Source organism: Mytilus californianus, unplaced genomic scaffold (genome assembly GCF_021869535.1).
Source record: "Mytilus californianus isolate M0D057914Y unplaced genomic scaffold, xbMytCali1.0.p SCAF_7, whole genome shotgun sequence".
Classification (NCBI taxonomy): domain Eukaryota; kingdom Metazoa; phylum Mollusca; class Bivalvia; order Mytilida; family Mytilidae; genus Mytilus; species Mytilus californianus.
In genome coordinates, this window is record NW_026262723.1 from 44,116,592 (window position 1) to 44,128,887 (window position 12,296).

The 12,296-nt window shown below is 33.0% G+C and overlaps 1 protein-coding gene across 1 annotated transcript in view; it reads right to left on the minus strand.

Moving 5' to 3' along the window:
• Positions 1-11,131, minus strand: part of LOC127708457 (tachykinin-like peptides receptor 99D) — a 60,313-nt gene extending 49,182 nt beyond the window's left edge. The window contains exon 1 of the mRNA XM_052213325.1: positions 10,245-11,131. Coding sequence (XP_052069285.1) covers positions 10,245-10,633 — 389 coding nt within the window. The 5' untranslated portion in view covers positions 10,634-11,131. The remainder of the gene's footprint in view (positions 1-10,244) is intronic.
• Between the last annotated feature and the right edge of the window lie 1,165 nt (positions 11,132-12,296).

The following is a 12,296-nucleotide window of genomic DNA, read 5'->3' on the forward strand; positions in this document are numbered from 1 at the left end:
TGGCAGGTGCGTTCGATCCTTATCTTAATTGACTAGGAAATGCCGGCTTTCCTGCCGAAGGTTCGTGGTTTTCTCTGGCTACTGCGGCGTCCCCCACCGAAGCCGCCGCTATATAGCCAAGCGTGCTGAAAGTGCCGTTTTACACCGACAATTAATCAATCATACTTTTATTAATCAGTCCTTAACAATTTGAGTTTATTGTATCTTTACACTTTAGTTATCAGATATTATGGACGTTAAGCAATCAATATTCAATCAATCATATACATTTTGGTAATGAGCCTGGCTATCTACAACATTCATCCAACCGCATAATCATAACTCGTAAGACCTCTCAATAAACAAAAGAGACAAGGGTGATATTCTCTGTTATTTTCTTGACAACAGCATTAAATCATAAAAAATAAACTATCACTGATCTTGAATGGATTGAACTAAATTACTATCTGTCAGTCTATAGAATGTACTAATAGCAAATACACATTTGATATATAAATATTCGGTAAATGGCACAGTTAATTGATAAGAGAGTGTTTTTTTTTGGAAGAACTTCATTGTTCCCCCGATTATTAAAATTCTGTTTAGATGTGATTTGATCGCGTTAAATTAACAGAAGAATGTTGATTAATTTTTTCCACTTTTAAAGAAAAAAATGGGTTTAATGTTCTAGACTCAAGCTAGCAGCCACTCGCTAGCAGCCACTCCGCTAGCAACCAGTTTTCAGATATGTCTATAAACCCAAAAGTTGCATAAGATTCAAACTTACTAAAACGTTTTTATTTTATATAACCACAACAATATCTGTTTTAACTTGAATTTAGCAGTCGAAAACATAATTCAATGAATTTTGAAATTTCATTTCCTGTTCAATATTTTAAAAACAATATTATGTGCTTTCAACATCGTGCTGCACGCTTTAAAACTTCAACTGTCAACACTTACAAAATGAAATTATATAAATATGGCCAAATTTTCTTGTTACATGGTATCGACTTCTCCGTCAGAAAAATTTTGTTCGATATTGTGTGAAATAGCTTTCCATATTCTCGGCATCCTGTAAAATAGTTCCTAAAAAGTAACAATATTTCTACGCTACAAGAATTCAAAGTTGCGTTCGTACTTTAATACTTTCATGTCAGCCAAATCTGTTTTAGCGAATCATTCTCTTTCTATAACATGGGGTTTCGCTTAGTTTTGATGATACGCAGGGATTATTTTTAGTAATCAAAGTATGGTGTGCAGGGACATTACTAATTAGCTATATCACCGATTGTTAAAAAAAAATCCGTGCTACACCCCACCTTTATATTTTAGTCAAGCATGCCTAAGGGTCCCAACTTTCATTTGCACCTAGTTTGGAAAAAAGTATTGCCGTAGGAAAATTTTTATTAACTATAACATGCTTTACTAAAAAATCCAGCAGGTGGGGTATAGCACGGATTTTTTTTAAAATTGGTCCAAAGTTGGGGTCCGACCCCCTATCCCACCCTAACTTTAAAAGTTAATAAAAAATTTCCTACGGCAATACTTTTTTCCACACTAGGTGCAAATGAAAGTTGGGACTCACTGAAAAATCCAGGTGGGGTATAGCACGGATTTTTTTTTTTTTTAATTGGTAATATAATTAATTAGTTATGTCCTTGCACACCATATTTTGATTACTAAAAATAAACCCTGCGTATCATCAAAACTAAGCGAAACCCACTGTTACTGAAAAAGAATGATTCGCTAAAACAGATTTGTTTGACATGAAAGTATTAAAAGTACGAACTAAACTTTGTATTCTTGTAGCGTAGAAATATTTTTACTTTTTAGGAACTATTTGCCGAGAATATGGAAAGCTATTTCACACAATATCGCACAAACATTTTCTGATGGCAAAGTCTATACCATGTAACAAGAAAATTTAGGCAACATTTAAATAATGTCATTTTTCAGTGTTGACAGTTGAAGTGAAGTCTTAAAGCGTGCAGCACCCGCACGATGTTAAAAGCACATACTTTTGTTTTAAAATATTGAACAGGAAATGAAATTTTCATATTGATCAGGAAATGAAATTTCAAATTCATTGAAAAGTGTTTTCGACGGCTAAATTGAAGTTAAAACAGATATTGTAGTGGTAATATAAAATTAAAAAGTTTTAGTTAGTTTGAATCTTATGCAACTTTTGGGTTTATAGACATACCTGAAAACTGGCTGCTAGCGGAGTGGCTGCTAGCGAGTGGCTGCTAGCTTGAGTCTAGCGTTTAATGTACTTGAAGTATCGAATGAAAGTACAAACGTTAAACTTAAAACTAAGTCTCGAATATGTAACGACTGAGTAAAAAACAATTCCATGTTATTTTTAATCTATTCAATTGCTTACATAGTCCAAGCAATATTTGGTTTTACCTAAATGTAAATAAATAGTATCAAAACTTAATAATCAGAAGTGCGTATTTTCAGGAAATGCAGGAGTGTTTGCAAAACACGACAGACATTCCATGTGTGTTAATAAACAATCGTATTTTCTGGTATACAAAACGGATTCTTTTTTCCATTATTATTGCCAAGACATGTAGTAACACAAGAAAAAAGTATAAGTCAGATGCACAAAATTTTCGAAGCAAAGATGTAACAACCAGATATAATAAAAATCAATTTTTATTAGTTCATGTAATTCCTTTCTAAACCTTTCCCATTCAATGAATGTAATTCAAGAAAACAGAGGGAGGCGATACATGTGTCGAGGGGCAAGCTGAAACCAAAAGTCGAAGAAAAAGAGACAAAACCATGCTAGAAAAGAAATACTACGAAATGACGAACAGACAAAAGAAAACAGCCACTGAAGATGATGTTTAAAGTGAAATGAAAACTTTACAAATTTGATGCCTTCGAAGCGATTTTCTGATTATATATTGATCATCAGGAACGTCCAAACCTAAACATTTGAAAGCCAGGGATGCGTGAATACGCTGCAACGTTCGGAGTTTTATGGAAAAAAAACCTTAAGCAGACGAGCCAAATTCATAAAGGTCAACTATGCCAGAGGGAGTTGGAACCTTAGTTTCCTAATAATTCATATCCCATATGTGTGTGTGTTCAATATTTTGAAGTAGATAACATGATATTATCTTAATTTTGCATAATATATGTGCCGAGGGGCAAGCAGAAACCAAAAGTCGAAGAAAAAGAAACAAACCATGCTAGAAAAGAAATACGACGAATTGACAAACAAACAGCAGTCGACAAAACATCACAGAAAACTAAAGGGTGATACATCCTGCAAGTAGATCGGAGGTCTAAAATGTTGGTTACGATCCTGTAAAACCTTGAATTTGACTTATAAGAGAAGGTATCTTACATTATATAACATACTAGTGAATAAACAAAGTTTTTATATAGCAAGGACGTTTCGAGCGTTGAAAATTGTACATAAATAAATGGAGATATTCAATGTCGTAACAGAAACTCAAAAGCTCAATTAAAACCCAAAAGATATCGAGAGGGCTACAAGAGTATTATTTTATTATTTTATTTACACAAACTTGTGTAATGAGCGAATATTAAACATAAACAAAAACAGCCACTGAAGATGATGTTTTAAGTGAAATGAAAATTTTACAAATTTGATGCGTTCGAAGCGATTTTCTGATTATATATTGATCATCAGGAACGTCCATACCTAAACATTTGAAAGCCAGGGATGCGTGAATACGCTGCAACGTTCGGATTTTTATGACAACAAAAAAACCTAAGCAGCCGAGCCAAATTCATAAAGGTCAACTTTGCCTGAGGGAGTGTGAACCTTAGTTTCTTAATAATTTCTTGATTTATGAGCAGGGAATTTTAAAGGAGTATAATGGTATGTCATTACCGAAGTACTGATGGTGTATACTGAGCTGATGACTACCTCGGGAGCTAAAAGTCCACCAGCAGCGGTAGCTCAGACTCGTTTTGTTTTAATTTATATACGGTAGGGAGCGCAGGGCCTATTGTGGTATTTTGTAGGAAACATTGGTTATTAGCCTATATGTTACCATGAAAAATGCTATGCTATTGTTTGTTTGTAATAATCTTGAATTGTTCACGCCCTTTATTGTTCAACGAATGAGAGAAGTTTAGGGAGACTTAACCAGTCATATATAATTTATACGCGCACATTTTTATCAGATTGTGTTGTAATTATTGATAAATATCAGGAAGTGCCGTTCCAAGTATATCCGATGGTGGCCATTCTGGATTTCTAACCCTTGAATTTGACTTTAAGTGGAGATAACATAGATAATAGAATGCACTGTAAACAAGCCGTATTTTTATATAGCAAGAAAACGAGAAGGAGAAAACAAGAAAGTCAACTCCTATCCCAAGTTTTATTTTATATTTATTTTTTGTATGTATTAAACATACATTCCTCATCTCATATTTTATTTAAAAGTTATTCATCTCCCATATTTGTGTGTGTACAATTTTTTTTAAAGTAAATAACATGATATAATCTTAATTTGGCATAGTATAATTTGATGATAGTTTTATTTCGAAAGTTTTTCGTTGAGAGTCCAAGCTAATCTAATTCTATCCTCAGGACTATCTCAGTTTTGCTATAGGTGTCACCTACACTTAAAGTATCGTATGAAGTCTTCAGGCAACTGCTTAATGATAATTAGTTTTATAAATGTACTAAAAGCATTCTTCCATTACTATATTGGTTATTATAAAGTATTTCTTGGGATTTTATTCTCATATAAATCCTTTTCCAAATTAGAAAATGAAATATCTAATGTTATCATATAAGTATTCTTGAATTTTGGAATAATTATATGTATATGAAATAAAATTGCATTCGTGTTTTACAAGATAAATGCACCTTATATGTTTTTAGAATATTCAGAAATTAGATGAACATATAAAGCACGAACAGTTAATAGAAACAACTTAACAAAACAAATTGATGTAATGCATAGGTCATGGGTTCCATATCCCGTCACGTCTAACCAAATCATTGAAAATTGTATTCATGCTTATTTGACTAGCTTAGAACAATTTAGAAATAAGAGGGAAGACTGGTCAGTTTATATTTTTAAAAGAATGTATGCGTCAATGTAAGATTAATATATCATATCTTCCTGTAGACTGCTCGTTATGAGCTAGAACGTTACAGACCATCTTATCGGTCTAGTACAAAGCAGGATTTCCCTACATCACATTACAACGTTATTGTCCAGAATATGTAACTATACTATGCAATATTTGCTGCTGGAATTAAACAAGCAATTAGTTTTTTCTTTAGTCATGGAATGAAACACTCTGTTACTACGTACATATACCACTCATTACAGGTGCAATGGGGAAAGATTTTTGAAAGCTGAGTAAAATAAAATGTTTAGGTTTCTTGATTTTTGTAAATCAAAATGCCCATCTTTCTTGTCAGATATAAAGAAAATTAAATAACGCTCTGACCGATTTGTTTAAAGGCTAAAATATATTGATAAAATATACCATAAGATTACCTACATTTTTTTAATTTATATTTAAGGCAGATATCACTCTGAATACATTGTTATAATTTTAAATCAAAATATATTATTCCATAATACCTTTATCGTCAGTCTAATAAAGAAAATATCAATGAAAAATATCTGAAAGAATTTTATGGGATTAATTTATGAAACATATTTTTCTTGAGGTTATTGATGTTTAAACTTGGATAATGCACCAACAACCTTATACAATAAATCTTTCCCCACAAGCTTTTCTTAGAAGATATTTTATTGGGTTAGCCTTTTTGAGTTTTGACTGTATTTAAACTGTAAAAACTAAATTTGGAATGTGTCCATGGGACACAGATGATGACCCCGCTTGCATATAATGTTATAAAGGGACATAACTCAAGAACGGTAAAAGTGACACTACCCAAATTTGTACTTGATCTGAGTTTTGTAGTAATAAGCATTATGTACACGTTTCATAACATTTGGTTGAGGCAAACTTAAGTTAGAGAACAAAAAAATTGGCAATTTTTCCATTTGTAAAGGGACATAACTCTTGAACGGTAAAAGTGATGCCACCAAAATTCAAAATTGATCTGTGTTTTGTGGTAATAATCATTATGTATAAGTTTCATAACATTTGGTTGAGGCAAACTAAAGTTAGAGAATGGAAACGAAAAATTAAGCATTTTTTCCATTTGTAAAGGACCTTAACTCTAAAATGGTAAAAGTGGCGCTACCCAAATTCAAACTTGATCTGTGTTTTGTGGTAATAAGCATTATGTATAAGTTTCATAACATTTGGTTGAGATAAACTAAAGTTAGAGAACGAAAACGAAAAATTCAGCAATTTTCCATTTGTAAAGGGGCATAACTCTAGAACGGTAAAAGTGACGCCATCATAATTCAAACTTGATCTGTGTTTTGTGGTAATATATGTAAGCATATGTAAGCATTGTGTATAAGTTTCATAACATTTGGTCGAGGCAAACTAAAGCTAGAGAGCGAAAACCAATTTTGGGACGGCCGTACGGACGTACGGATGGGCGGACAGACGCACAAGGGTAAAACTTATTATTTCTTATGCAGCATAAATACTGCAATCTGATTGGTTAATTACCACGGTGTAAATAACACCCCACCCTTGTTCAACCCGGGATAAATAAAATTTTGCCAAAAAATTTAAAAAAATTATATTTTGCCAAAATAAAAAAAAAATGTAAAAAAAAAAATAATAAAATGTAAAAAAAAAAAAAAAAAAAATTTTTTTAATTTTTTTTCCCGATAATTCGAAAGAATACAAAAAAAAAAATCTGAATTTCCCTAAAATAAAGAAAAAAAGTATTTAACAATGCGCAGCAACATCGACGTTGAAAAAATGTTACACTGGAAATTTTTCATTAGCATTTTTTAATTTTACATCCCGGTTTAAAAAAATAGGTAAAGGAATTGTTCATAAGAAATAAATTCGTTATCTTGGTGTAATCAGGGGTGTACGAAATTTTACATGAATTTTCAACAACGGTGTAAAATTCTGTACACCCCTGATTACACCAAGATAACTAATAATACCCCACCGCTACGGCGGGGGCATAAAAATGTAATGACATATTCATTACGGCTCTGTGACGTCATAATGCGTCTAAAATCATTTTGTGTCTGGGCTTACATTTAAGTTATAAGTGATATTTATTTCCGTTTACGATAGATTAGATCTTGTGCTTCTCGCTTGAATCAAGTAAATTCATTGCACTTTAAGGATTATGTAATAACAAAAATAACTTAAGAGGTCTAATCTCTACTAGTAATTATAGTTGAAAGTTCGTGTATATCCTAAGAAGTATTCTCATTGATTGCAAGAATAAACGGGAATAACAAATTTTCTAAACTTCAAAGTAAATTCTACAAAATTCAGTTTCCATATAATTATACAGACTAGTTCTGACCAATTCCATCAAACTATTTTCATTTATGTCTTATGTTGAACAATGTTTTGCAGCGCGCCAAACCTCCCATTTGTATGACAATCATTTCAGTTCCAAATTAACGCCGTGACAGTCCATGCTCTACGGTGACTATATCCTCGAGCTCGCGAGTGGGACAGTCGATTACAGAGAGGGTCTGAATTATTTATTTGGGTTGATTCCAACGAAATATTTGAGATATCATTCCTCAATAGGGCGTGGATGGTTTTTTTTTACTTCAAAAGGGCGTGGTTGGGTTCTTTTACAGACTGTTAACTAACATACTTGATAAGCAAAGGTGAAACTGCAATGATATTGAGCGTCCAAATAGCCCTTTAATTTTTATCCAACCATCTTTAAACAAATTCATCGTTAAAGTTTATCGTTTCCTTTTTCTACAACTGTAATGATTAACTCACTTTGCCACAAAACTGCATCGTTGGCATGATCTCAATTTAAGTTTTAATTAATCCAACAACACAAATTAACGGTGTCTGTTAAATCATTACTCGAAGTCTATAATAGATGTCATTACGCTGTTTTGTTGGGTTGCTGTCTCATATTTGTCTTTTGTTATTCCGTATAACACTTTTTGTTTCAGGGCTTTAACAAAAGTTTTAATATAAACAAATTGCTGAAGTTACTGATTAAGTATTTATAAGCGCGTCTAATGAACTAAATTGCCACAGAGAGCTTATATAAAGGACTTATTCGTGGGTTTGATATGAATTTAACAAGAATCTTAAATCATGCAAGCTTTGTAATGTGATTTGTGATATATTGTCTAGATAGTGTATAGATATAAGAAGATGTGGTATGAGTGCCAATGAGACAACTCTCCATACAAGTCAAAATTTATAAAAGTAAACCACTATAGGTCAAAGTACGGTCTTTAACACGGAGCCTTGGCTCACACCGAACAGCAAGCTATAAAGGGCCCCAAAAACTACTAGTGTAAAACTATTCAAACGGGAAAACCAACGGTCTAATCTATATAAAAAACGAGAAACGAGAAACACTTATGAACCACATCAACAAACGACAACTACTGAACATCAGATTCCTGACTTAGGACAGGTGCAAACAATTGCAGCGGGTTTAAACGTTTTAATGGTACCAAACCTTCACCCTTATCTGAAACAATAGTGTAACATCACACCATAGAAAGACACACTATAAAATATCAATTGAAATGGCTTAACTCAAACAAAAGACATATTAACACCAGTGAACATACAGTATTTATGCCCGTTAACAATACAAAAGTTAGAAGATTCAAAGGACCAATCAAAATCATCGGTCGCAGAATTTCAATAAAATTGAGAATGGAAATAGGGAATGTGTCTAAGAGAGAACAAACCGATCAAAGAGCCAAAGGCCACCAATGGGTCTTCAACAAAGCGAGCAAATCCCGCACCCGGAGGCGGGCTTCAGCTAGCCCCCAAACAAAAATGTGTACTAGTTCAGTGAAAATGGACGTCACACTAAACTCCGAAACATATAAATGAACTAAAATTTAAAAAAACATACAAGACTAACAAAGTACAGAGGCTCCTGTCTTGGGACAGGTGCAAACACATGTTTTGTGAGATCTCAACCCTCCCCCTATACCTCTAGCCAATGTAGAATAAACAAACACACAGCAATACGCACAGTTAAACTCAGTTAAAAAGAAGTCCGAGTCCGATGTCAGAATAGGTAACAGAAGAAACTAAGCAAAATGACAATGATACATAAATTAACAAAGGACTACTAGCAGTTACTGACATGCCAGCTCCAGACCTCAATTAAACTGATCGAAAGATTATGTCTTCAATACCACAGTCGAAAGAGATGAAAGGATTAACAAGTTCCCAAAACATTACATCGTTACAAAACGGAGTTGGGGCACAAACCTAACAAAATAAAACACCTAAATGATTAACTCAGAGGCTTATGAAGAATGATATGTTACTGCCCTACTCGTGGCTTCAGTCATTTTGCTCATGATCAATAAAAATGCGATTGTTAGTCATTTCGTTAATAAGTCATAAGCCAGGAAAAGACGAACAGATTGTGGCTACGAATGTGGTTTTTTTAACGGTCAATACATTCGTGAAGTTTTCGAAGATGTGACTTAAATGGTACTATTAAGAAGCCATGGTTCAGTATCATTTTTGTAAGCAGCAATCTTACATCAACGAAATCTTGGTACGGAAGCTATATAATATCTTATCAACTGGGATATATATACTTCATATGAAGGTGCTGCTGAAATGGCGCTACACCAAGATGAAAAGTTCAAATGTGCATTCAGCGTAGTAATAGTAACAGCAAAAATTAAACAGTCCTTTATCAATATAACTGTTGCTGTTGGCAGAGTCGAAAAACTATTTCCCCTTTTCTTCATAGATTATAATTGTACTGTTGATACAAGTATTCTTATTCTTGAATATTAGTTCATTTAACGTTATATGTTTCGGAGTTTAGTGTGACGTCCATTTTCACTGAACTAGTACACATTTTTGTTTAGGGGCCAGCTGAAGCCCGCCTCCGGTTGCGAGATTTTCTCTCTGTGTTGAAGACCCATTGGTGGCCTTGTGCTGTTTTCTGCTCTTTGATCGGGTTGTTGTCTCTTAGACAGATTCCTCATTTCCATTCTCAATTTTATTGCACATTTGTATACTGTATTGATGCCTCTAGCTGTCTTTGGGTTGTTTTTGTCGTTAGACTACTGTCTCATTGACATATACCCTCCTTTTATTCACATCAAATTAAAACATTTTACTTTCATTTGATTAGGGGATCTTGAAAAGAAAAAAGAAAAACTTACCTATCAATAGCGATTGCCATCAGGGTAAGGACACTTGCTGACACGGTACAGATTGCCACAAAATTTGCGAATTTACACCACAAGTCACCAAACCACCAATTTTGATACAACAAAAATACTGAAATAAATGGTGTGTTCAGGAGAGATATTAAAGTGTCTGCCACGGCCAAATTGACTAAAAAGTAGTTTGTCACAGTTCGCATTCTTTTGTGTGCCATGACTATCCATATAACAATTAGGTTGCCACCTAAAGCAACAGTTATCAAAATTACAAAAGCAGTAAGGAAAATAAGTTGACTCCACCATGGCATCATGTACGGATCTTCATAGAAAGTTTCGTTTGGCAACAACTGTGCAGTGTCGGCAAAATTATCTGGTGAACTATTCATTTTCCCACCGTTTTAATGGACCATCGTTACGTAGAATTTACACTTCACAATTTCTATACTTGTCCATTAATTGTTTCTACAGATTTTTATAATCCGTTATAGAAAAAATCTAATTACGATAACGGTCCTTGACTACAGTCAAAAGTATCTTTTCCACCCGATCACATCTTTATATGACAGTACATTAAAGACCTTATCAATCACGTCTTCGATTTAGTGACAAAGTTTTAAGAATTCGTTTCCAAGTTAATCCAGTTGAAGTTTTTCTTTCTGTTTGTTTTTATTAATAAAAAACCACAGAACATACGATTCAATTGTATTTATTCCATCGATTCCTTATCCGTATTCGAATACTTTTTTTAAAAGTCATTTTTTTCAGTTTAAAACAAAATAATGTTCTTCAAATCTCATTGAGAGACAATTCAGAAAAACAACATTCTTATCCTTATTAACCTTTTAAAAAGCAATTGATTCACCCCATATCAGAAATTAGCTATACAGCATAACCACGTGCTCTGCAGTAGCACTATACTTAAATACTACACGCTATTGAATTTTGAATGCCAATCAAATTGTTAGACAGCAATAACTTACAACATCTGGTAAGATATGAATGGCTACATCTAATATGAGATCATTAATTGTGTAAGTACTATCATCTTTGTAGCGGCGAATAATACATTATCTATGTTTAATGCTCTGTATTGGAATTCCTACTAAATGTTTTAACAGTTTCAACAAATATGAACTAATTAACAATATGACAGTATTAAGAGAATAATGATATTTTTGTTTACTGTTATACAATGTTTTAGCGATAACATATAGGCTTGTCAGACACGTTTAGTTTATGTTTATTGTTGTTGTACCTCATCCAGAATCAAATAAATACTACGATTCATTAACATCTTCATTGTCTTCTTGAAATGCTTATACCAAGTCAAGAATATGACAGTTGTTTTCAATTCGTTCCGTTGGTTGATATTGTCTAACGTTTAATTTTGTCAGTTTGAATGGACTAACCCCTTTTTGAATTTACCTTTGAGATCGGTATTTTTGTTAATACTTTGTTTCACTTCATCAACACCTTTAATAAGATACGTATGTGCGTACTAATATGAACAAGTGTTGCCCTTTGTGCTTATTTATGGTTGATTATGTAGTTTCAATAGAATTGGTCGGTTTTTTTGTGAGATTTTTTTTAAGTCTACGACATGAGACACTGATTATGAAATAAAAACCAAAAACAATAGAAAAACATTAACATTTAAATGATATCTAGCGTTTTTACAACACAAACAAAATTTTGTCTCCTTAACCGCTACTGTTAGGGTTCTCTTTTTGGATATATTTAATATATACTTTTTAAATCCAAATAACACATGGCTCGAACAAATTATTTTGAATTTCATATGGGCTTTCATAAATATGAAGTTTACTTGTACTAAGACATGCTTGCTGTTACACAAGACACTGTAGTTTTGAAACTTATATATTCGGAAATATTCTCTTCCAACTTAATCAAATTATTAAACCGCTTTTCTGTAAATGAAATACTTTGCTTTTATAATTAAAACAATGTGAGACTCCCTTGCATCAGTTTGCGATGTATAAATTTTCAACGAATCTGTCAGGTTTAGCAAATGTCCCGAAACAAAGCATC